Source organism: Mesoplodon bidens (assembly GCF_964165515.1).
Source record: "Mesoplodon bidens genome assembly, chromosome: 13".
Classification (NCBI taxonomy): domain Eukaryota; kingdom Metazoa; phylum Chordata; class Mammalia; order Artiodactyla; family Ziphiidae; genus Mesoplodon; species Mesoplodon bidens.
Genome location: NC_138169.1, coordinates 72,333,079 through 72,360,657, shown reverse-complemented (window position 1 = coordinate 72,360,657; position 27,579 = coordinate 72,333,079). Strand labels below are relative to the sequence as shown.

The following is a 27,579-nucleotide window of genomic DNA, read 5'->3' as shown; positions in this document are numbered from 1 at the left end:
GTGCTAAAGTCAAGAAACCCTGATACAGAGAAATAGCCATGTAAACAAGTATATCTCCTTGCTTCCATATATTGGTACAAGACAGTAAGTACCAGGATGGAAACATAAGCCAAGTGCCAGAGGATCTGAGAAGATTCAACTGACTCTGCTAAACTCAGCAGCATTACCTGAAAAAATTCAGAACCTTTGCGGAGATAATGGTCATAGAACTGAGGCTCCTGAGATGAGTGGGAGTTAGCTAGGTGACGGGCTCAGAGGGCAGGGGGCATGGAACAAGGCCACTCCAGACACAACAAATAGTAAGTACAGCTGACCCTTGAAAAACTCAGAGGTTACATGCATCGACCCATCCGTGTAGTCAAAAATCTGCATGGAGCTTATAGTCGGCCCTCCAATATCCGCGGTTCCTCCATGTCCACAAATACAACCAACGCTGGATTGTGTTGTACTGTGGTGCTTACGACTGAAAAGAAATCCACATATAAGTGGACCCGCACAGTTCAAACCTATGTTGTTCAAGGGTCAACTGTATATATTACATTTACTGAAATACAGGTGAAAAAGACTGGGAACCAATTTACGTTAGACTGTAAAAAACGAAAATCCTGATTTATGATGGTGAATCCCCTCCTTTTGTCTCTTTTTTCTACCTCTTCCTTTATACCCATCCACTCCCCTGAGAAAATGTTAAGTTTCACCAAGGCTAATTGCTGCTAGGTGATTGTTACTGAGGTGTGACTATGATTAAGAAAAACAAGTATCTTTACACAAACTAAGAAGAGAGAGATGTGTGGAAGACAACGGAAAGACCTCTGAATACACAGGCACACCTGAGAGCCACTGTGGGTTCGGTTCCAGACCACCACCATAAAGCGAATAAGATCACAATAAAGTGAGTCACATGAATTTCCTGGTTTCCCGGTGCATATACAACTTATGTTTACACTATTCTGTAATCTATTAACTGTGCAATAGCATGTCTAAAAAGTGTACCTACCTTAATTAAAAATACTTTATTGCTAAAAAATTGTTAACCATCATCTGAGCCCTCAGGAAGTCGAGATCTTTTTGCTGGTGGAGGGTCTCCTCAACATCGGTGGCTGCTGACTTTATCAAGGTGATGGCTGCTGAAGGCTGGGGCAGCTGGGGCAATCTCTTAAAATAAGACAACAGTGCAGTTTGCTGCGTCGATGGACTCTTCCTTCCATTAACGATCCCTCTGTAGCAGGCTATGCTGTTTAATAGTATTTTACCCACAGAACTTCTTTCAAAATTGGAGTCAATCCTCTCAAACCCTGCTGCTGCTGTATCAACTAAGTGTATGTCGTAGTCGAAATCGTTTGTTGTCATTTCAACAATCTTCAAAGCATCTTCACCAGCAGATTTCCTATGAAGAAACCACTCCTTCCTCATCTGTTCAAGTTCTATCACGAGGTTGCAGCCATTCGGTCGCATCTTCAGGCTACGCTTCTAATTCTAGTTCTCTTGCTGTTTCCACCACATCTATAGTTACTTCCTCCACTGAAGTCTTGAACCTCTCAAAGTCATCCATGAGGGTTGGAATTAACTTCTTCCAAATTCCTATTAATGCTGATATTCTGACCTCTTCCCATGAATCACAAACGTCCTATGGCATCTAGAATGGTGAAACCTTTTCAATTTACTTTGCCCAGATCCATCAGAGGAATCACCACCCGTGACGGCTATATCCTCACAAAATGTATTTCTTAAATAATAAGACTTAAAAGTCGAAATTACCCCTTGATCCGTGGGCTGCAGAATGGATGTTGTGTTAGCAGGCATGAAAACAACATGAATCTCACTGTCCACCTCCATCAGAGCTCTTAGGTAACCACCAGGCGCACTGTCAACGAGCAGTCATATTTTGAAAGGAATCATTTTTTTCTGAGCAACATGTCTTAATGGTGGGCTTAAAATATTCAGTAAACCATGTTGTAAACAGATGTGCTTTGTTGTTCCATTTACAGAGCACAGGCAGAGTAGACTTAGCCTATTTCTTAAGGGCACTAGGGTTTTCAGAATGGTATATGAGCACTGGCTTCAGCTTCAAGCCACCAGCTGCACTAGCCCCTATCAAGAGAATCAGCCTGTCCTTTGGCACTTCGTTTTTTTTTTTAAACACATGCCTGTAATCACTTTTATTTATTTACTTATTTATTTATTTTTGGCTGTGTTGGGTCTTCTGTTGCTGCGCGCGGGCTTTCTCAAGTTGCGGTGAGCGGGGGCTACTCTTCGTTGCGGTGCATGGGCTTCTCACTGTGGTGGCTTCTCTTGTTGCGGAGCACGGGCTCCAGAGCGCAGGCTCAGTAGTTGTGGCACGTGGGCTCAGTAGTTGTGGCACACGGGCTTAGTTGCTCCGCAGCATATGAGATCTTCCCAGACCAGGGCTCAAATCCATGTTCCCTGCATTGGCAGGCAGATTCTTAACCACGGCGCCACCAGGGAAGTCCTCCTCTGGCACTTTGAAGCCAAGGTACTAAGTTCTCCTCTCCAGCTATGAAAGTCCGAGATGATGTCTTCTTCCAAAAGAAGGCTGTTTCATCTGTTGGAAATCCATTGTTTAGTGTAGCCACCTTTGTAAATGAGAACCTTCTGCAGCGTCTACATCAGTACTTGCACTTTTATGTTATGGAGATGGCTTCTTTCCTTAAACCTCAGTTTGAGAAAATGAAGTTTTCCTTCTCCATGTCAAAGCCAAGTGCCTTCCCTCTGCCACCCTGTCACTGGCTGTGGAACCCAGCTTCATCAGCTGTCTCCTCCCCACCTTGATCATGAATCTGCCTCTCTCCACTGGCTCTTTACCCTTTATCCACAGACACTCTAACGTGTCTTCAAGACTGGATTTCCCTCTGGCTATTCTCCTTCTACTTCCCTTGTCATACCAACGTTTCAAAAGTATTCCGCACGGGCTCCTTCTAGTTTCACACCTCCCATTCGCTCCTTAACCCACCACAATCACGCTGCTGTCCCCCACATCGTGGGGAGACAGTTCTGAAAAAGGATACCAATGACCTCACTGACACACACGTTTCAATCCTTCTAACACTCAGCTCTTGCGTTTGACACAGTTGATTGCTCCACCCTTCTTGAAACACCCGATTCCCTGTTTGCAAGTCAGCACATCCTCCTGGTTCTCCTCATGCCACTTCGTCTCCGCATCGTTTCCTCTCCCTCTCCTTCAGGTGGTATCCCGAGAGTCTATCTCAGCCCATTTGCTATCTCTGAAGGATCTCATCTGCTTCCATGGTTTTATTTAATTATTTATTTTTTTATTTTTGCGGTACGCAGGCCTCTCACCGCTGTGGCCTCTCCCGTCGCGGAGCACAGGCTCTAGATGTGCAGGCTCAGAAGCCATGGCTCACGGGCCCAGCCGCTCCGCGGCATGTGGGATCTTCCCGGACCTGGGCACGAACCTGCATCCCCTGCATCGGCAAGCGGACTCTCAACCGCTGCACCACCAGGGAAGCCCTATCATGTATTTTTGATATCACTTTTCTTTTGCTTTCTTTATGCTTATATCTTGGTATCTGATTAAACTGTCACACTATCTCCTGTTTTGACATTAAAAGCATTTATTTGGCAAAAAGGCAAAGAAAATGCCTATTCACAATCCAGCCGAAGATTCTGGCCAAACCCAAGATCATTACTGAAGAAAAGAAAACTAAATGTATTCAAAGTAACTAGAGCAAATGCTTTTTGGTTAAAGATACACCCAAGCCATCAACAGATGAATGGATAAAGAAGATGTGGCACATATATACAATGGAATATTACTCAGCCATAAAAAGGAACGAAACTGAGTTATTTGTAGTGAGGTGGATGGACCTAGAGACTGTCAAACAGAGTGAAGTAAGTCAGAAAGAGAAAAACAAATACCGTATGCTAAAATATATATATGGAATGTAAAAAACAAACAAACAAAAAAAACTGGTCATGAAGAACCTAGGGGCAAGATGGGAATAAAGTTGCAGACCTACTAGAGAATGGACTTGAGGATACTGGGAGGGGGAAGGGTAAGCTGGGACAAAATGAGAGAGTGGCATGGACATATATACACTACCAAACGTAAAACAGATAGCTATAGGGAAGCAGCCGCATAGCACAGGGAGATCAGCTCAGTGCTTTGTGACCACCTGGGGTGGGGGGGTAGGGAGGGTGGGAGGGAGGGAGATGCAAGAGGGAAGAGGTATGGGGACATATGTATATGTATAACTGATTCACTTTGTTATAAAGCAGAAACTAACACGCCATTGTAAAGCAATTATACTCCAATAAAGATGTTAAAAAAAAGAATTAAAAATAAAAGAAAACATCACTTTAGCAAAGAAGCCTCAATGGAAAGAAACACAAGAATGAATGAATACAATTCATAAAGCCTAAGAGAAGCAGAGGGTGGAAAGAAAGAAAATGTTAACAATCAAGAAGAAATGAAACTTCTTTTCCTTTGTGGGAGGCAAGCTTTTGGTGGGCACACCTAAAAAGAGATTTGGGGTGAGTGGGAAATTGTTTACACAAAGGGGGAACTGAGCAAATAAATACACTGAAAATACTGGGAGAGGTTTCTCACAGCTGAAGAAGAGAGTTACAACAAGCCAGGAGGGGAGGCTACAGCCAACACTGTGGTGTTTGGTTGGAATTGGAGGTCATGGTGCTAACCCAAGGTATTTAATATATTTAGGAAGATAGAGAGATACTTAAAGACGTACATGTTTGTGTAAGTGTGTATTCATGTAAACATACATAATACTACCTAGCTCTGTCTACTGAAAGGGCCCGGATGCAACGTCATCACAGGAGCAATGAGTGCACACAGCATCTGCGTTCAGTTTCTAATTATTATCCTCCATCGAAGGGAATCACTGGTCACAAAGGCATTTAATAAACATTTGTTCTCCTCCTACAGAGACATTCACTCCTTTGTTTTCTTAAGGCCGGGCAGCTTAGCTAAGTCTCCTTAATTTTATTAACAATTAGACAACAATTAGTGTAATATAAAGTTTTTGTCTTAATAACCATTTAGAAGAACCCAAAACTGAACTTATATATACTTCAAAGTATATAATAAATATACAATTAACATATTCATATTTTCTTTTAAAATATTCATTAAACTTTTGGAGCAGAATGTTAAGCAAGTTTAATTGATACTTCAAAGGTCAGGCTTATCATAAGAATTTTTCTAAGGCTGAAAACAGTTCACCAGACAATGCCTGGTACCCTGTACATAACGTCATTTGGCTTGTCTCTGTCTGTACCTTACAAGCGCCCTTTTCACAGTGAATCATAAAGTCAATTCAATCAGTACAATTTTTTTTTTAACAGAGTGAATTCTGCAAGCAAAAAACACAGAGTATGTTCTCAGCTGGTTATATTTGACTTGTAAATTCCATTCTCTTGCCTAGTTACACAGAATACAAAGTTACTGACCTTTGCATATATAGTCCATTCATTTTTTCAGGGTTTTGACTAATTAGACAACAGAGAGAGAGATGGAAGGTACAAGATAAATCATCCTGGTCAATGTTCAATTTCTTCAACCTCATCATTTTTCCATATAAATAGGGTGATTCTGATTGATACAACAATGCCCAAGATGTAACGGGGCCCAATAAAAAATTACACACAGTAGGCCTAAAAAATGAATTCTATGGCTGCAAGGGCTTTCTAGTTTTACTAATAAAATCCCATTGGCCCAAGGCATCCACCAAGATCTCCTCACCAAGAACCAGTGTCTGGCAAATGCTTTGTGGAAAAACTTGTCAAAAAGATCACCTGATATGCCCAGACATTCTTCTTGACATATTCATTTATGCATTCCTCAAATGCCATGACATGCCAGCTATGATCTCCTAGTTATTTATATCTTACAAGTCCTCAAACTTCTAATCCAATATGCTACTTATCCTGAGTTTAATGAGGGATTAAAAGAAAAGAAGATGACTCTACCTTCAAGGGATTATAACCACTTCCTTTTTTTAAAACAGGTATCACAGCCTACTCTTCTCTTCTTCCACTGAAAATAGTTTGTTATATTCACCTCCCTCTTTTCATCACTACAGATTATACGGAAACAATTTTTTTTTTTTTTTTTTTTTTGCGGTATGCGGGCCTCTCACTGCTGTGGCCTCTCCCGTTGCAGAGCACAGGCTCCAGATGCGCAGGCCCAGCGGCCATGGCTCACGGGCCCAGCCGCTCCGCGGCATATGGGATCCTCCCAGACCGGGGCACAAACCCGTATCCCCTGCATCGGCAGGCGGACTCTCAACCACTGCGCCACCAGGGAGGCCCCGGAAACAATTTTTAATAAGGGTGAACTTTCCAACTCTATTCTCAACACCATGTCCTCTTCCATGGCCCCACCAATCACTCCCTCCACCAACAGAAGTGTTCAGTGAGCTCCCAAAGCATAAACTCTGCTCTTAACCCTGCAGCCACTGAAGCTACTAATCTATTATTTCTCCAAAAGCAAACTTCTTCCACACACTGTGCCTCCACTTCACCTCATGCTCATTCCTAGCTCGCTGTATCCTGACTTCTGACCCAACTAATTCTACCAAAACAGCTCTTAATGATGACCAATGACTTTACTAATTACTAACTCTATACGCTCTTTTTTATTCCCCAAGTCTTGCTGTTATTTCATTGCTCTAATCGACTGTCAACCTTTAATTCCTTTGCAAAGATTTGTTTTCAATTATATGTGTAAGCTAGGCCACTGGAGGTTACTTGTCCAAGGTCACCAACAGGCAGGAAGTTACAGAGATGCAAATGGAACACAGATACACCTGTGACTAGAACTTGGGCTCTAAACCACTCCTTTGAACTGCTTTTCAAAAATGAAGCAAAGGCCATTCTATAGGGGAACTGTACCCACAACCCTGATATTAATAATGCCATCTTCAGATGCAGGGGTCAGCAAACTATGACCCAGGGGCCAAATCCAGCCCATTGCCTGTTTTCATAAATAAAGTTTTATTGGGAGCCAGTCCATTTACATAGTGTCTATAGCTGCTTTAATGCCATTGTAATGGCAGAGTTGAATCATTGTGACAGAAGCAATATGGTCTACAAAATCTAAGGTTTTTTTACTATGTAACCCTTTACAGAAAAAAATTTGCCAATCTCTGTTCTAACCAAATGTCCTTTAGGTTCATCATTTGCAAATCTGAGGATAACTAACTCATCTATTTGTAATGAGAATTAAGGAGAACAGCATATCTGGAATAATCTAATGATAGTAGGCACCCCAAAATGTCAGCTGCAGTCGAATTCAGGCACTCCATTACAGTGGTCATTTAGGAAATAAAATCCCATCCCTACTCTACCCCAGCATCATATCATTCCTTTCTCGGAGGTTGTTTGCTCCCGCCACATGTACCCCATCTCTCAACACTACACAGAAGAGGCAAATGTCTCCTGTTACAATCAACTTCAAAGCCTATGCCATGAGTTGTTTATTTCTGTTAACAGCTCCACCATTCTCCCTTTAGCCAGGCTTAGATCTTGGAAATCAACCTGTATGTCTCAAATCCTCTCTTGCTCATTTGTGAAGTCCTATTTATTCAACCTACACAACAGCTTACAAGTTATCCCTAGTCTACATTTCCACTGCCTAATCCTTTCCAGTTCCCACACCTCTCACTGTATCATCCCAGGAGCATCACAATTCATTTCCCAAGTCAACATTTATAAAGTGGTCTGCATATAAGTGTCAGACATGGCAAAATCATTCTTAAACAAACAAATAGCTCCTTTTAAGACTACCCAATATCGTGTCATTACTCATTGAGTTAAGTCCTTGGCTTTGCATTCGAGTTGATTCCACATGACTCCAATCTATACTTGCAAACTAACTTCACACTACATTTCCTGGGCACTTGCTATGCTCCATATACTATGTTAAGCACTGGAAATAAAAGGGGGAGAAACTCAACCCCTGTCCTCAAGAAGCTCAACAAACAAACAAAAAAATACCACACACAAAGTGAAGTGTTTTAGGAAAGGTCTGAACAGAAAGGTGTGAGCCCAGAGAGAATGCAAGAACTATTTCTGCCACAGTGGACAGAAGGCATGAGGGTTGAGGCTGACTTCCCCATTCTCAAAGAGGAGAGACATTAAAGAAGAAAACTGGGGAGGGGAAAAGAAAGACACAAAAGTAGGATGTAGGATCTTCACCATTTCTCAACTTTTTTTCCGCAAAGCAGTGCTTTTAATCCAGAGGCAATTTTGCCCCCCAGCAAGCATTTGTCAATGTCTAAAAACCTTTTTGACTGTCATGCTTAGGGGAGAGGGAGTGCTATGTGCATGCAGTGGGTAGAGGAAAAATGTTTCTCTGACATCCTACGATACAAAGGACAGTCCCCCGCAGCAAAAAGTTATCCAGCCCAAAAGGTCAATAGTGCTGGGGTTGAGCAACCCTGGCCTAGAGCCACAAGAAACAGGAGTAAAGGAGGGGGTGGAAGTTGAGATAATTTCAGGATGTTTGAAAATACAGAGATGGCAAGGAAGGAGAATGAGTTATGCTGGGACCAACGTGCCAAACGGAGAGAATGCAAAACTGAACAGAGGGCAAAGTACCTAATAAACACTCCACATCTAGAGTCTCATGAATAGGGAGAGATTTGACTGTGAAGTCAAAACAATCAACTGTGAGGGGAATGAAGAAGAGGTGGGCAAAGAGGCTGCAGCAGAGGCTATCAGCACTTTGTTACACATGATCCAGTTCAACAAATATTTATTGCACAGCTGCTAGGAGACGTCATGGGGAAAACACAGAGATGAGATAAATAAGTCATAATCCCTGTCTGCAAGAAGACTGGATTTCATAGAGTCACAGATGTATAAAACAAACTACAGTTACCAAGGAGGAAAGGATGGGGTGGGGGGGGATAAATTGGGAGATTGGGATTGACATATATATACTACTATATATAAAATAGATAACTAATAAGAACCTACTGTATAGCACAGGGAACTCTACGCAATACTCTGTAATGACCTATGTGGGAAAAGAATCTAAAAAAAGAGTGTATATATGTATAAATGATTCACTTTGCTGTACACCTGAAACTAACACAACATTGTAAATCAACTATACTCCAATAAAAATTAATTTTTTAAAAAAGAAGACTGGATTTCAGTAGGGAGAATTAGGTAAGTATATATGTTATTATAACACAAGGAGAAATATAAGATACATGTCATAAGTGGAATACACAGGGTTTTGAGTACACACACCTTCCAAAGATTAGATGCAATAATAAAGGATAATTCTACTTAACACCTTCTTGCTCTTCCAGTGAAAGAAAAAAAAAATCACAGGACAGTAAATTATCTTTGCTTGTAAAGCTGTATATGTCTGGCATAATTAACCTAATTAACAATGTAAAATATTTGTTACTTCCAAATAGCCCAGGTGCTAACACTACTCTAACAAGGGAAAACAAGGATACTTTATATAGAGTATTCCCATAGAAGTTTCACTTTCCGTTGAGAGACCCATGAAAAAAAATCAGATCCAATACCCTAGAGTAAGTCCTGTACCACTGAGAGGCTCTTAGTTATGTTTTGGTTACTTTTTTTTTCAACTTTGCGTGGGCTTCATTTCTCTTGAGGTTAGAAAGCCATCCAGAGGATGGCTCTTTAAATATTCCCCTCAGAAGGAGACTCTAAGTCAACATGAGAAAATAGTTCGAGAAATCCCTAATGGTCCAGCCAACATACATTTTTCATAAAGTGATTATCCTCCTGCAGCCTCAGCTTCCTAAGCCTTTTCCCCTCCTATAATTGTTTTCCTTGTAGGCCAGGCAACAATTACCACTGCTACAAGACTGAGGAGGTTCACGAGCAATATATTTTACAATACATAAGTGTACTGTCCCTGATATCTGGTGCTTTTATCACTAATTGCACTATAAAATGTGCTATTAACACAGGGACAAACAAGATTGTAAAAATCACATAATGGACCATGACCACTTACAAAAGCCATTCATAAATGTTACTGTACCACTTACTTTTCTTTAATTTTCTAGTTATATAATTATTTTTCCAAATTTTTACTTCTAGGGGATACCAACAAGAAAAAGAATAAATTTGGGAACAACAAAACATACATGCTTGTGCTTGAATGTATTGTTTTATAAGTTTGCTCAACATTAAAATTATATAGAACATCAGACAATGTGCTATGAATACTGAATTCCTAGGGAACATCCACATGACCTCTTCAAAGAAATTATAGGCATGGCAAATGCCTTTAAGCCTGACTTCTATTCAAACTTTAGAGCATGGAACAGAAAGCATGAAAAACAATCACAGAAGGATTTCACAATTCTAATCTATGAAACATACAATATAACAAAGCCAATAACACATTAATATTTGGGGGAAAGACAGAATGATCAAATATTACTGCCAATTACTGGAGGATATGGGTCAGTGGAGCTGCCTATATAGTATTTCCTATGTCATTAGCACTTGCTAATTCATGGGCAAATTTTCAAGTTTGTACATGACCCTTTCAACCTCTTTGTTATTTATTCCACATCTCACCATCTAAAAAATAGGAATCAGGTATAAGAGAGAATGAAAATAAAGGTATTTGGTTACCCATTCATAATTCTAATGAATTCTAAGATGGAAGTAGGAATTTGAAGTAGTGATTCAGATAAAATACTGGGATCATCTCTAGGATTCATTTATCCATTACCAGAGACAAACTAGTTCTAATAATACCACAGAACACAAATACCACAAACAAAGTAGTGACTAGTCTCTACAAAACTAAACACAAGTAGCCAATTAATGAACTGGGGTTGACTATTCTTCTTTTAGTAGGAAAATCTTCTGTTAACTGAAGAAGTAACTGATGCATTGATTTTAAGTGTCAGTAGAGAAAGTGGGATCGAGCTTCGGTCTTGCAGAAAAATGCCAGCACTTGTGCAACCTCACCACACTTACTCTCACATATTTTCTTAAATCTTTAAATGGCCTAACCCTAATAAAATCAGAACCTCCTTCTCAAATAAAAGATAAGCCACAATTAGAAACATCCGAATTATGCCTAAATTGTTACTTTTTTCTCCTGAAGATATTAGCTCGTGCTCAACCTTTCTACAGGAAGACCGTCAGAAAGTCAGAAAGACAGATTATACATAAAACGTTTGCTCTAGTTTCAGAAACTGAAGTCACTTAAGTCTGTTGGAATCATTTTAAAATAGTTTGAATGGTAAGAACAAGTCACTTTTTCAGACCGCCAAATAGGTGAAATACTTAAAAACTGTGTTGGAAAACCTAAATAAAAATCAGAAGCTTATTTTTCACCCGTGTCATCTCCCAAAAATGATTCCCTAAGACGTGCCAAAGCTGCATTATTAAATGAAGTTGAATGGGGACACGTGAGCCCACATACAAAACTTACTTTGTCAGATGCCTCCGAAGCCAAGAGGTTAGTTGCAAGAGTTTGTAGCTTATGATGGGCCATGTTTTTAAGAGCAGCAAGACTGCGTCGTGTCATAGCTTGTTTTAAGTTGACTGCTGGGTGGCTAAGTGAGTCAACGGCAGCAGGAGCTGCTTCATCACAAGCATTCAGTATCTCTACCGCTGTGATCCCCATCACACACCGGTCCAGTGCGCCTGGAAGACATATACATTCACAATCATTACACAACTCTGGAAGACTCTAAGTCATTTTTTAGGAAAGGAAGATGCATGGACATTTTTTAATGTAGGAATATGTTTTATCAGTGCCTCCCAGAAACATTTTCTTGTTTATTTCCTTCCTCTAATGATCTTCCATGTAGCATTACCTTAATCATTTCCTTTTCCGTAAGGCCCTACCACAACTTCCCAATAAACTCAAGTTCAGAGCCAAGATTTCAACAATTTCCTCCAGGCTTTTCTACTTTCTTTCCACTTCCAAGATGGTCTCCTTGATCACGCCACACCATTAGTCTATTACAAACAGCAATTTCTATAATTTTACCTTCCTCTAAAACTATATGTCAATCTTATAGAATCATTTCAACACTAGTTGAATTCAACTCTCCACCTACTCTGCACCTTACAATGAAGATGGACATGAATGATGAACATACTGAAAGAGCCACTTGAATTTCCTGACCACTGATCTCGGTGGGCCCTTAATAGTGACCACAGACCTTTCATTTTCCTACTCTCCTAGTTCATTATTCCATACTTTCTTTCTCTTCCAATCCCACCATTCCATTTCCTGTCCTCATCTGGATGAAAAGTTTTGTTTCCTATTTCATAGAGAAAGAAGCAATTAAAAAAGAAGTTCCACAAACTCCCACTATCACATCTCCAGTCACATTACTCAATAATTATGAATGAACTATCCAGGCTCCTACTAACACACCTGTGGCTTACACCCCATCCCTCTCTTGTCTGCCCAAAGACACCATGTCAACAATTCTCCTCTTTCTCTTCATCAGTTTTCCCTATCTACCAGATCATTCCCATCAGCTTATAAACATGCAATTATTTCACCTGTTTAAAACACACACACACACACACACACACACACAGTTAACCCAGGTGGGTTAACTAGGTATGTATCCCATTTTTCATAATCATACTCTAAAGAGCTGCCTATTTTTGCCACCTCCAAATTTTTCTCCTCCCATCTTCCTTTGAACTTACTCAAATCAGATTTTACACCAAATGTGCACAGAACCTACTCTCCACATTGCTAAATCTAATAGCCAGTTCTCAGCCCTCATTTTACTATCATTTACTGTCAGCAGCTCTCGATCTTCCTCTCCACTCCTTGAAACACATTTTGTCACTTGGCTTCCAGGCAAGCATACCCTTTATTTTCTTCTTTTTCCTGGCAGGTCCATTTTAGCCTCCTTTGCTGGTTTTTTACATCACAGAAGCACATTTAAACCCTGAGTGCCCCAACCATTATCAACCTACATTCCCTTGGTGATATATCCAGTGTCATGACTTTACATATCTTCTATATGCTAAGATTTCCCACATTTGTACCACCCACTCTGACTTCCCTCCCTTGAACTACAGACTCATATATACAGTTGACCCTCATATATACAGTTGACTCATATATACAGTTGACCCTTGAATAGCACAAGGATTAGGGGCACCAACATTCTATGCTGTTGAAAATCCACATGTAGCTATATAGTCAGCTCGCCGTATCCACAGTTATACCTGCAGATTCAACCAACTGCAGATCATGTAGTATTGTGGTATTTACTATTGAAAAAAATACCCAAGCAGTTCAAACCTGTGTTGTTCAAGCATCAACTGTACAATTTACAAATCAACATCTCTACTTGAATATCTAATATTCAACTCCACTTAATGTATCAAAAATCGAATTCCTGATATTCCCAAAATCTACTCCTCCCTCTGACTTCTCAATATCTTAAAATGAATTGCATCCTTCAGGTTTCTCATGATTGAAACCTTGGAGTCATCTTTGGCCCATCTCATTCTTTTATGCTCCTCAACCAACTATCAGCAAATCCTGTTGGTTCTATCTTCAAAATATACTCATACTTCAACCACTTTTCACCAGCTCCACTGCCATCACTCTAGTCTAATAATCCACCATTGTTTATTGCCTAGGGACAACAGCATACAAGCTAATCTCCCTGCTTCCACCCTAGAACCACCTTTAGGCTATTCTGGAGAAAAGCAGGAAAATATAATCTATAATGAGGGGAAAAATAAAATCAATAAAAACCACTGAAACAGCATTTTTTTAATTAGCAGACAAAACCATTAAAAGTTATTATAATTGTACTCCAGATGTTCAAAAAGTTTGAATAGAGAGACATGGAAGATATCCAAAATCAAACCTGTAGTTTTCAAAGATGAAAACTACAATGTCTGAGATGAAAAATACACTCAATGGGAACAAAAGCATATTAGACATTGTAGAAGAAAAGCTCAGTAAACTTGAAAACATAGACTAGAAATTATAAAATGAGACACAGAAAAAATAACATTAAAAATGAAAAAATAATCCTAGAGTTGTGGGCAATTTCAAGTAGCCTAATAGGCATATAACTGGAGTCTCCAAAGAGAGAAAAGAGGGGGGATATCAATCATCAAAAATATATTTGAATAAATAATGGCCAAAAGCTTCCAAATTTGTTAAGAACTATACACCCACAGATCCAAGAAGTACAACAAACCTTAAGCACAAGAAATATGCAGAAAACTATAACTAAACGGCTCAAAACTAATAATAAAGAGAAAAACTTTTAAAAGTCAGAAAAAAACAGACACAGCATATATAGAGGAACAAAGATAAGGATGACAGCAGATCTTTTTACTGGAAATAATACTAGCAAGAAGATAGTGGAATACTGAAAGGAAAAAACAAAAAACTGTCCATCTAGAATTCTATACCCAGAAAAAAAATATCTTCAAAATGATGGTGAAGTAAAATGTTTTTCAGATATACAGAAGCTGAAAGAATCACCCATAGACATGCACGGCAAGAAATATTAAATATTAGGCAAAAGGGAAATCATTCCAGATGGAAATCTGGATCTACACAAAGCAATGAAGAGCAACAGAAATGGTAACTACAGGGGAAAATATGTCAAATTTTGTTTCTATATTCAAATTTCCTTAAAAGATAATATACTGTTTAAACAAATAAGCAAATAGAAAGAAATAATGTTCCAAATGAATGAAAACCATGAGCAACAATATGGATGGTGCAAAAGACAAGAAGTGGTAGACAGTGACCCAATTATTCTTGATTAGAACTATTCTTCACACAGAGTAACATGTCTGTGTAAAAGAACAGTAAGAGATAAGACAAAGGTAGGAATGTACCACACTGTGGAGGGCCTTTTCTTAAAGGCTACATGAACTAAAATTACTTATGTTTTTTTCATTCAGACAGTGGCATGAACCAAGTGTGGTTGTTATTGTTTTACTTCCTATGATTAATTTGCCAACAGAGTACAGGATGGATTAGAAGGTAGAAATAGAGGACAGAGACACCAATAAAGATAGCCTAGGTGTGAAAAAATATAGCCTGATATAAGAATAGTACACTGGAAAGAAAAAAGGGAAGGAAGGAGTACCTAATGGGAAGGACTTAGTAATTAACTGCACAGAGGACTTATGAGGAGGAAAGTAGAAAAGACAGTCATATTTCCACTCTAACAACCTCTTCCTTCAAAATTTCAAAGTGAATCCAAAGGGAAAAAAGAAACTGATTATACTTAGTTTTACTGAGATTTTCGAAAAGTGCCAATTTTTTCTTAACCATTTCATCCTCTGTGTCTTTGCCTATCCTATCTTATGGTATTTTTGTAATACAATGGAAAATAAAAATGTAGAAGATATAGAAAAGTTGATGATGTAATGCCATATGCTGTGAAACAGAAACATAAAATCATATCTCTACTGTATTAAACCCTGCAGGCAAAAGGTCAAATATGTGAAGAAAATACTTGCTACTAAACCCTTTACTAATAAAAAAAGACTGGACTGAAGGACCACCTCCTGATTCTCTTCGGTTATTTTAGTAACAAGGCAAAACCATCAATATAAATAAATCAAAATTAATTTTGTTTGATATCCATGCTTTATATATGTTGCTTTATACATGTTGTGCCAGTAGACAAATATACATTAATTCATATTCTCTGCTATATTTTATTGGATAACTAAGTTTTAAAAAATGATTCAAACACATATTTCATGAAGTTATTGCAAAAACAGGAATATTTCAGAAAACTTGGAGGGACAGAAAATAAATGAAAAGAAAAAAGATAACAGAACAAAGTAAATTGGTTAAGACTTCATACACTAATTTCTAATAATATTTGGCAATCACTACTGGTGTTTACATTTGTACAAGAACACCTAATAACTGTCCCTCTAGGAATAGGTATATGATGAATCATTTTTATTATGTAGCAAAGATGATAAAAATGTGCAGATAAGAGTGGTGTTAAGGCTTGGAAATAGTCATATAAGAAGAACGTCTTGTAGCACCAGTCATTATTTTAAAGCATGCCACTGTTTCCCAAATAGACAGGATTTTGACCTTGTCATAGGCCTGTGAGAACACCACGGCATGGTTACTGGGAACATCAAATGTGAAGAATGGAGAGTTGATCCCTACAGAACATAACTCCATGGAGAAGCAGCCACTATCTAGGTCAGTTGACCCACCTTTAATAAGTTCCTAAATAGGAGTCAAGAGGTCCAGCCAGCCAAATCTTGTTGCTAGTTGTTTGACTAATTTTCTAACTACCCAGAGACGTGAAAGAATAATAATTTCCACGGCCTCCACAACACTATTTAGCGCTATTGCATATAATTAAGATGATACAATAAAAGAACAAAAGACTCTGGACCTCTACCTCTGTAATTAAGTTTTATATTACTAGCTTCAACTTCATGTCATTAGGAAATAAACACTGAAAATAAAAACTACCCATTTGAAGGGAAAAACAACTAAAAGAAAATGCTGCATAAAAGCATAAAGACATTTTTAAGTGTTTTCAAGCTAGAAAATCAGTATAATTCAAAATGGCAAAGAGAAAACTGCACAAAATGCATGTGTAATTTTAATGTAATATGGCTTCACTTGTAAAAATACATTCCCAAAACACTAAGTAGAAGGGCAAAGTATCTTCGCAGAGTTTAAATACATTTCATACATCAAACCTTGGCCAAATCTGATTTATTTTGCTTCATTTTTTATTTATTTAATAAATAAATAAATTTAATAAATAAATAATGTCAATACCTTCAGGATGTGCCTTACTGGCTCCTCAGGGACCTTTATATTACTAGCTAAAGCCTGAACAGCAAGAAGGAAAAGGAGTGTACACCTCTTATTATGGTTGAAGTCCAAAATTTATTCTGCTTCTCTATCTTTATCTTGATTTAAGAATGCCTTTACTGACTGATCATTTACCAAAATCCTCCCGAAGGTCAGAAGATAATTGTTAAATTGCAACATTATGTATTGGGCTTAATTATACTAAACTGGTTATAAAAATAACATCCTCCAGTAAACATACAGTCAGGAGCTATTTGTCATTTCCTACTAGGGAAACTACTGGAAAAGTAACTTTGTCTTCCAGTAAGGTCTCATTTGTAAAGAATTTCATATTCTTTGTAGATGTATTTAAAGTATCTGAAGTAGTCAAGTATCATATATTTAAGCATCTAAAGAAATTCAGGAAAATGATACTCTTCCTTTATCATATTAATTTAATGTTTTAAGTCCTACATGTTTACCATACTCTTGTATTTATAATATATCAATTGTTAATTTAATATGTATAGTATTTTAAAATAGTGTTTTATAACTATCATCACTATAACTTACTTTCTTTAATACTAATTCTCATAGAAAATATTTCTTTGTAGGTAAGGTCATATCCCCAAGCTCAATAAAGTAACAAGTTAAGCATATTTGTTAAATAACAATAATAGGAAATATACACATATGAAAGTATATACACACAAACTTAAAGTACACAAACATACATGGATACACATTTACATCTACTATACACAAGGTAAATATTCTCTCATTTTATTCTCCCAGAAACACTATAAACGGGAACTATTATTATCTTTATTTTACAGATGAGTAAATTGAGAGACTTGCCATAGATCACAGTGCTATCAAATGGTTGATCTTAAAGACTTTTTTCTTTTTTGATGTAGACCATTTTTAAAGTCTTTATTGAATTTGTCACAATACCGCTTCTGCTTTATGTTTTGGTTCCTCAGCCACGAGGCATGTGGGATCCCAGCTCCCCAGCCAGGGATGGAACCCACACCCCCTGCATTGGAAGGCGAAGTCTTAACCACTGGACCAATAGGGAAGGCCCTCAAATGGTTGATCTTAAATTCAGACCAAGGAGTCTGACTCCAGAGCCCAAGACAAACTCTGTATATAGTTGACCTTGAACAACACAGGTTTGAACTGCACAGGTCCACATACATACAGATTTTTTTCAACAGTAAATACTACAGTACCACAAAATCCACGGTCATTTGAATCCAAGGATGGGAAATGTCGGATATGGAGGAAACATGGGAATGGAGGGCCGCCTTTAAGTTATACACGGTTTTTCAACTATGCAGAAGGTGAGTGTCCTAACCCTCACATTGTTCAAGGGTCAACTGTATTTAGTTTGTAAGATGGACCAAACCAGCAAACATGAAACAGTGCTGCTCAGCAGACAGGATAAAACAAAAAGGAACACAAAAGTAAGATACAAAATTATATATGTAATATAACAGCAAGACAGCAATTCTGTTTTTAAAAATGCACAGAAATGAGACTAAAGAGAAATAAGCCAAAATTCACCACTGAGTAACGGGATTTGAGTTCGTCTTTCTTTTCTAACACTTTTGTGCTTTCAAAATTTGACAGAAAAGTAAGAAACTCTTTTACAATCAGACGAGAAAAAGAAATGTTAAACACAAAAGCAAAGAATTTGACACTCTTCAAGAACTCTTCCTCTTGTCAAAATTGCCTATGTAGTACCAGATAAAACCAGGACTATAAATGAAAGATAGCTGAAGATTATGGCTACTTGCTCCAAAAAGGCCTAGGAACACTCCCTCCTGCACCACAGCACAAGCAAAAAAATACATATAGTCCGATTTCAAAAAGGACTATCTAAAAACAAAAATGAAAAAAGCTTCATGAAGAAGAAAATAGTAGAAATATTATATAGCACAATTAGGAATGTAAAGAAAGGTTTTAATCACTGATAGATGATGACTCAGGATAGTAAAACTAGAATAAGCTGTGTTTTTAAAAGCCCAAACTAATAAACATTTAGTTACATACGTTAAAATTTCCCAGGGAAAACCATAAGATTCTGCGTATAAATCTTATATATCATGGCCTATACCTTTAAGCTAAACATTACTTGTTCTGTATTATGCCACATACATAAAATTCCTGAACCTTGAAATTTTAAATGTTCTCTCTAGAACTTAAAACTTTCATTTCAATTACCTCTTTCTATTAATGGCCCTGTATGGTTTTTCTGCTCTTCAAATAGAAGAGAATTTTATTTTTTCCACTGTTTCTGAACTTAAGACAAAAATGGTTCCTTGATCTTACAATTTGCCTCATGAATTATATAGAAATCACTTACTTGTCTAGTGTCTGCATGCCTGTCCTAATCTGTCTACTGTCATCAACCACATTCCTCTAAAGATCAGTGAACTACTCTACAAGTATTCCAGATAGTACAACAAATAAGAGGACATCTAAATATTTCTTTGTTGATAATGATAAGAACACTTATAAAAAGCAGTGGTGAGGGCTTCCCTGGTGGCACAGTGGTTGAGAGTCTGCCTGCTGATGCAGGGGACACGGGTTCGTGCCCCCGTCCGGGAGGATCCCACATGACGCGGAGCGGCTGGGCCCGTGAGCCATGGCCGCTGAGCCTGCGCGTCCGGAGCCTGTGCTCCGCAACGGGAGAGGCCACAGCAGTGAGAGGCCCGCGTACCGCAAAAAAAAAAAAAAAAAAAAAAAAAAAAGCAGTGGTGAGAAATAAAAGTAGCAAACTTTTGACATCTCAGGGGTTTTTTCCTCATATAAAAGATTTTTCATTTAGGAAGTCAAATATACTCATTTAATTTTCTAGTCTCTCTCAACATTTTTCTTACCGGTATCCATTTGCCAGACATACACGGAGCCGTCTGAACATCCCACTACTAGGTAATCGTCAGAAGGCCTCCACTTGATTACTTGAATGGGGAAAAGATGACGAGATGCCAGCATGATGCACTTTTTCTCTCGTAAACTTAGGAGTCCTACTGAGTGGTCACTGGCTACAGAGCAGATGCAGTGCTGCACTCTTGCCTGAAAAGAAGAATAAATCTTAATTACACTGAGATTAAATTCAGAAGAAAATGGATCTTGTCCTCAATTAAATCAAAATTAATTATACATTCACTGCTGCTGAAAACACTAACCACGACATTAGGATGTGTTGACAATTTTCTTCTTTTATATTATACGTAAAATGCCTAGTTCAATCATCACAACACTTTGAAAAATACTAAATTAACACTAGATTAAAGAAGAGAAAGACGCCTAGGAAAATCTGCTGTTCAAATTTGAAGATGACCTTACTAAAATAATTGCTATATATGAACAGGCAAAGCTGGAAAAAAATTGACCTGTTATTATGTGTTCCCTTTCCACTGTCTGAACTTCCCTTTGCTAGCAGCTAGAGCTGCTTTCTGCAGTGCTTCTTTCTGTTTGTGACTCTATCATTTAGACCCATGCTCTTCCCTGCTCCTTTGCTCAAAAGCAATACCCTCAAGGTCCCTCTGCCACAATCATTTCTTAAGAGCCACCGATAGTTTGTGTTACCTGTAGATGTGTTTCACAGCTTCTGTCTCTAATGCCAGCAGGCACACGACCTCAGCTAACATACAAGAGCCCGTTAAACATCCTGCTCTGTACTTCCTGCTCATCTCTAGTTTGGGCCCTTCCATTCCTTTTTAGAACAAGATGGAATATAATAGAAATAATCAAAGATGGTAAAGATTTTTCACTAGCATCAGAGAACTGAACCCATAACCTAGAAAATTAAAAATTAACGTCTTTATAGGTTTGGAAGACAATTTACAAGCAACTTAAAACTTTGTAGTGATTTATTAGATTATGCTTCCGGTTCACACTGAGGTGAAACCATATAAAAACAGCCATCTGAAACTCCTTATTGTGTATATTGTGGCTATTTACTGAGGATGAGGCCCACGGCACCACATACATATTATCCCTTCTGTGGGATCCAGAGGAGAAACTTCTCAAACATCACCCAGCTGGGCTTTGCCTAAGCAGACGTTTTTTTAGCTAAAGAATGATATCTCTCCCTGATTGGTCCATCTCAATGGGAAATGTTGACAGGTATCAGATGAAAAAGAGTGGGGTGGGGCGGGGGCGGGCGTGCGTGTGTGACCACATGTGCATGGGAAACACATTACAGTTGTTTTTATCCATAGAACTTCTAAGAAACTTTAACATGCTAACATGAATATAATTTCATTTGACCATCATAATCTTTTTTTTTGGTAACATCTTTATTGGAATATAATTGCTTTACAATGGTGTGTTAGCTGCTGCTGTATAACAAAGTGTATCAGCTACATATACATATATCCCCGTATCTCCTCCCTCTTGCGTCTCCCTCCCACTCTCTCTATCCCACCCCTCTAGGTGGTCACAAAGCACCGAGCTGATCTCCCTGTTCTATGTGGCTGCTTCCCACTAGCTATCTATGTTACATTTGGTAGTGTATATATGTCCATGCCACTCTCTCACTTCGTCCCAGCTTACCCTTCCCCCTCTCCGTGTCCTCAAGTCCATTCTCTACGTCTGTGTCTTTATTCCTGTCTAGGGGCAGGACAGGAATAAAGACCATCATAATCTTGTAAGACGTAGTTTTTGAGGAACAGACTTTGGGGAAAGCTGCTACAATGGATTCCTTCAATGTTTTGGATACTAAGAAACTTAGGACTGAATTTTCTATCCATGACAGTGGGGTGTGTGGGCATACATTTCTGAATGTGGACTCTAGGTGGTCTCATCTACTTTTTCTTTCATTTTCTCTTCACCATGATTTAGCTTTATTTTTACCTAACTGAATAATGTTTATTTTTGTAAACAACCTAAAATCAATTTTTGAATGAAGCAGAGCATTAATTTTAAAAAAGAGTCAGATTTAACTATTTACTTTGTTCTTAAATTCAGGTGTTTTAATCTTTGGTTCTGTTAGCTTTACTTGTACGTTTTCTTTCATAATGATTTAAAAACTATGATCAGCATAGTAAGCATTTATTAATTTTAAAAGTTAAGAAAACTAAGTTCAGGAAGATCATGTTATAAACCTTTACTAAAACAACATATAGAATTTTCTTAAGCATTTGTTAAGCTTATTTATTTCATGCTCCCTGATAAGCATTCAATGGAAACATAAAACATGATTTCTTTCTTTAAAAAGACATTAAGGACTGAGGCGTAGCTGACTATGGCATGCAAAACTTTGCTTTGTAATTAAGCAATAAGTCAAAATAAAGTGGCAAACTACAAAAATATCATTTAAATATAGGCAATGTTAGAATAAAACGTGGCAGAAATATAACATGGTGCCTTTATTTTCAGTTATTATACTTCACACCACATAAAATATTTTTGAGTGGGCTTCTCTGGTGGCGCAGTGGTTAAGAATCCACCTGCCAATGCAGGCGACATGGGTTCAAGCCCTGGTCCGGGAAGATCCCACATGCCGCGGAGCAACTAAGCCCATGCCATGCACCACAACTACTAAGGCTGCACTCTAGAGCCTGAGAGCCACAACTACTGAGCCCGCGTGCCACAACTACTGAAGCCCACGCGCCTAGAGCCCGTGCTCCACAACAAGAGAAGCCACTGCAATGAGAAGCCTGCGCACCTCTACAAAGAGTAGCCCACGCTCGCTGCAACTAGAGAAAGCCCGTGCGCAGCAACAAAGACCCAACACAGCTAAAAATAAACAAATAAAATAAATAAATATTAAAATAAATAAAAATATTTTTGAGTTTCACCCGATGTACGTTGCTAAGCAAAGATAATAAGACAGTTTAATACAATGGAGGCTTTGCATTTCTACAGATAATCATTAATACTGACTTTGTATTTATCATATATATCCATCACTCAATTTACTAAAAAGGATGATTGCTACGTTAATAGTTAACTATTTTCTATTTTCCAACACCAATCTGCTAAAAAATGGTGATTTTATTTATTTTTCTCATCAGAGAAAATAAATCTAACAGTCATCTTTTTCTCTGTGTATGAGTCACTAAAAAGAATGAGTCCTAAACGGCATTCCTTTTCATCTATTCACATCTTTTAATCAGGCACTGATCTGCCACAGTACTCACCCCTGCCACTACTTTTGATTCTGTTACTATGACTCACAAGCTCTCTGAAATCTTTAAAATGAGCTAATCCTTAATTAATGCCGTAGACCTAACTAGCCGACTGGCCAGTCCCCAAGTTGACAATCATTTCATTAATGTTCACATAATTCTTGTCATTCCTTTTCATAGAGAAAACGAGGCATGAGTCAGGGTGAAGTTTGTTTGTTTGCTTTTAAAAGGTGATTTTTTACCAGTCTTCTTCACTACGTTTGGTGTTTTTCGAATTATGTTCTGCTGGTAGATCTCAACATCTGAGGAGACAACAAAACTACTGAGAAGCACTGACCCACGCATTCTCTCTGCCAGATACCTCCTACTGCAGTTTATAACCTACCAGAGAGAGGACTGCAGACTTAAGCAAACAAAAAAGGCTTCCCTATTCCCACGAGGAACTTGACCTCCGGCATCAACCCCTCATAAGTTTCACCGTCAGAACTTTCACCCTTGCCATTTATATGCAGGTGGATAATTTCTTAAAATTCAAGAAAATGCAATCCATCCTCATAAAAAGATTTAAAAGCTCTACTTCATGTTATCACTCTTCTTAGTAAAAACAAAGAACATACAAAGCTAACATTAAATAATATTATAGGGTGTATTTTAAAAAGTAGATAATGGGATGTAATTTTCTGAAGGAAAAAAATGACTGAATTCCAAAAATTCTAGCTTTTCAGTCCCACATGATGCGTTCTCTTCTAACACATATATTTACATCAATATCTTTTAAAGAATAGTTCTGTTCTTCATTCATATAGTGCAATAATGATGAAAACTGACAAATGACATGCCTCATCTGCAAAAAAATGTTTGGCCCCAAACAAAAATGTTATACCTTCCATGTAAATGAAAATAAGCATCTGAAGAGTTAAGTCTAGCTTTACTGTAATGAACAACAGTCTAGAAATAGCCAAAATAATCAAGACTGAAAACAAACAAAAAAAATCAATATTACTAAGTCCAAGAAAGCACAGTTATTAGAGGTACTTAACTCACAAGAAAAGATGGTTCTCTGCTTTTTAAATATGGATTTAAATAAATCTAATTTTTCTTCTTTCAAGAAACTGCTAGTCCAATTCGTGTGAAGAAAACTGGCCTAGAGTGGAAATGACCCAATACAGTAAATCCTCATTAATTTTGATTCCCCTAATTAATTCTGAGTTGATGGTTACCTTCATAGGCTCTGTGAAAACAAATTAATGGTATAAACAAAGCAAATGTCTAGCCTATTTAAATGTAAAAGGGAAAAAGACCATTCTCAAGCACCACTTTGGTATTAATTTTAATTCAAACAATGAACAGAGTAATGATAAATAATTCTCAGCTACCTGTTAAATGAAAGCACTTAAAAGATTTGCTGAAACACAATTAACTTGGTTTCTCCTTATCTGCACTCAAAACTACTGAAGAAGCACTTCTTAAAGAATATTAGATAACATCAATCTCTCTTTGATTTAGACGCAGCTTCCTCACAAATGAGTTGAATTAGCATAATTCTTTTATTATTAAATTATTAAATTCTAGACATCTTGGTTACTGAACACTTACTTCACCTACAATGACTGATTCTATAATTTGATTAATTCCATTCTACTTCGCTTTCTTCCATTTCAACCTGAAAAAGTCACCTAAGCATGACTTAACATCGAGGATATTTTTATGACATTTAAATTGTGTAATTAGAACAATAATACAAGAACTAAAGAATGTGAACCTCATATCTTTAACTAAATTATCTGAAAAGTATTTATGCTCCAAACTTGTTCAATCACACACTTATTCATTTAAAAAACTCTGTATTCTCACTATATGTATATTTATACATTGTATATGTACTTTGTGCCAATAATATCATGTACATTGTAAGACATGCACAGAATATATACTTTAAAAGTATGACTCAGTTTAAATAAAAAAATTTATGATAAAATGAAATATTTTCTTAAATGTCTTGCTAATGTTAATAACTTTATATTAGCATTAGCCAATACCTCAAAGCACTGTATCTTTAGAAAGTTTTCACTGTTAACAATAGTAGATGTAAACACATATTTTATAGAATCATGAATTTTGTGGCTGCCTTCTTGCCAGATCGATCAAATGATCATTGTTTGAACCTCGTTATGTGGTTAATGAAAAGATATTTCATTTTCATCGGAAAGACTTCCATCACTATTTTCTCTGCCCATTTTGTGATGGTTAGGTTAAGACCTATACAGTACAATCTGCAACTCTCCGAAGCAAACATATTTTCATTGGAAGCACACCTGGTGAGGGGACTGAGGTCGCCCTCCTGGAGGTGGCAGACCCACTCTTGGCCCAGGTGATATGTGCCCATCTGATGTATGAAGCAAGTGAGGCACCAATGTCCTTCCATCTAGTAAATGTTCATAAGCTCAATTTGTTAAGGTTTAAAAAAAAAAGAAAGAAGAGCTTTAATATTTTATTCCCATGCCCCAATTAACTGTCTCACAGATTCCACTTTAACACCCACTGCTATCAACTGACTGAAAGAGTGTAACATACATATACCATTAAAAAAAATTTTTTTTTGTTATGGAACAGAACTTGTACAGCATGGATTGAGCATCTGATCAACTTGGTCAGTACTTTACAGGTGAAAATTATTCAAAATCATGTTCCAAACACTGTATTAGTTCTTCCCTAGAAAGAAAATGCACCAATGTTATCAAAAGGTAATTAAAAGAAGGAGCTAACAAAAAGCAACAGAGTCTTTAACCATATTTAATATTTCCTTTGATTTGGTGAAAAAATTAATTGGGGCAGGGAAAGTGAGGAAGATACCAGATCAAAACAAATATATTCCAAGACCAATTATTATTTTTCAAGCAATTCTGATCCTCAACCAAGTAAGCACTCACTGAATTTGCCAGTAAATAATCCTCACGGTACGTTAGTGCTGAGCAGGGCAATGCCACAAGCTATCACAAGATCTGACAGAGTCAGAATGTACCACCTAGGTCATCCAGCCTGACCTTACACATTTTACAAGACTTCATTTTAAACCATTCCCAGAAACCTCTTATGTAACCTGTTCCTAAGCATTTGCCATGAATTACAGAAACTAGAGACATGTAGTTTATCCCACACACTAGCTCTCTGGGGAGATGATTCTGCTTTCCAACAGTTCCCAGTGTAAATTATATATATATACATATATATATATATATATATATATATATATATGTGTGTGTGTATATATATATATATATATATATATATATATATATATATATATATATTATACTTTTGCCAATTTGTTTTCTAAACTATTCTTTTCTTCATATCATTCCAGGAGCAATCTCCTGCCCAAAACAAAGTTTCTCTTTGAATATTCTCTAAATCTATGAACACTAACTATTGTCTCTCCTTTTAAATATGCCCATCATTAGACAAGCTATAAATAACCAGCTTCTTTCACTCATAAATCAATCCTACTATTCTCTTAATCATTATTTCTTGACTTCTCAGAACTCCTTCTCTGGAACATAAATATGCAGTTAAGATGCATCACTTATCACTTTTAAATATCCTACCTGAAGGGGAAAAAAGAGCCTACAAATGTTAATGCCGTGTCCACACTTTCACAAAACTAGATAAAAAGAATTTTTTTTTCAGAAATCCATAGTTCATCCTTCTTTTAAAAAGAAGGGGGTGGGGTGGGGTAGACAGCTGTTTCTTTAATAGCTATTTTAGAAAATAAGACCTTGTGGTCCAACCAAAACCCTTACTAACCATCTATTAGGATAGTTATGTTCTACATAAAAATAAGACTTTTAGGGACCAGTTTTAATATCTTTGTCCATTCACTACATACAAAAGATAACAGTGAAGAAATAGCGGGCTAGTCAGGACTCCATCTTTCTTCAACTGCTTCCTTATTAATAAAGCAGCAAATAAATATGAAAAATTTAGTGTAAGATTAAGAAGACATTGCCTAGCAAAGAAAATTTTATTTAATAAATGATGTTGAGATAATCCGTTACTTTAGGGAAGAACAGATGATTTTTATCCTTTCCTCACCCCACATGCATAAATAAATTTCAGATAGATTAAAGTATTTGATGTTTGTTTTAATCCAGCCATTGCTTTTTAAGCAAATTTCACCAAATTTCGGGTGGGGGGGGCAGGTAAGATCCCAGGATTCAAAAATATGAAAGAAGCTAAATAGGAAAAAGATAAATTAGATTACATAGGAATGTAAATTATCTGTAGGTTAAAAAATCAAAGTAAATAATAAACCAGAAGAAAATTTCAACAACAATAATAGAAAGCACATAAGCTTAATATTTCAATTAAGTTAAGCACTCATACAAGCACTAATATCCCCAACAGAAACAAATGAGCAAAGGACAATCTATGCCTCAAATGAAAAAAAAAAAAAACTCACTAAAATCCTCATAGAAAAACTTCATTACCTCTAGTAATCAAAGAAATGCAAATTTGAACAATAAAATACTCTTTCCACCTATCAATTTAGCCAAAGACTGTAGAAATTATATAATACGAAACAACCAACGTTTATTGGGTTCTTACTCTGTGCTAGGTATTATTCTAAAT

General features: G+C 37.3%; 1 protein-coding gene across 6 annotated transcripts in view; it reads right to left on the bottom strand.

Moving 5' to 3' along the window:
- The window catches only part of WDR7 (WD repeat domain 7), a 363,724-nt gene that overhangs the window by 280,166 nt on the left and 55,979 nt on the right, over positions 1-27,579 (bottom strand). For all 6 annotated transcript variants that reach the window (XM_081251713.1, XM_081251715.1, XM_081251714.1 and 3 more), the window contains 2 exons: positions 19,693-19,888; positions 11,444-11,658 (listed from right to left, as the gene is read on the bottom strand). In XM_081251713.1, the coding sequence (XP_081107839.1) occupies positions 11,444-11,658; positions 19,693-19,888 (411 nt within the window). The remainder of the gene's footprint in view (positions 1-11,443; positions 11,659-19,692; positions 19,889-27,579) is intronic.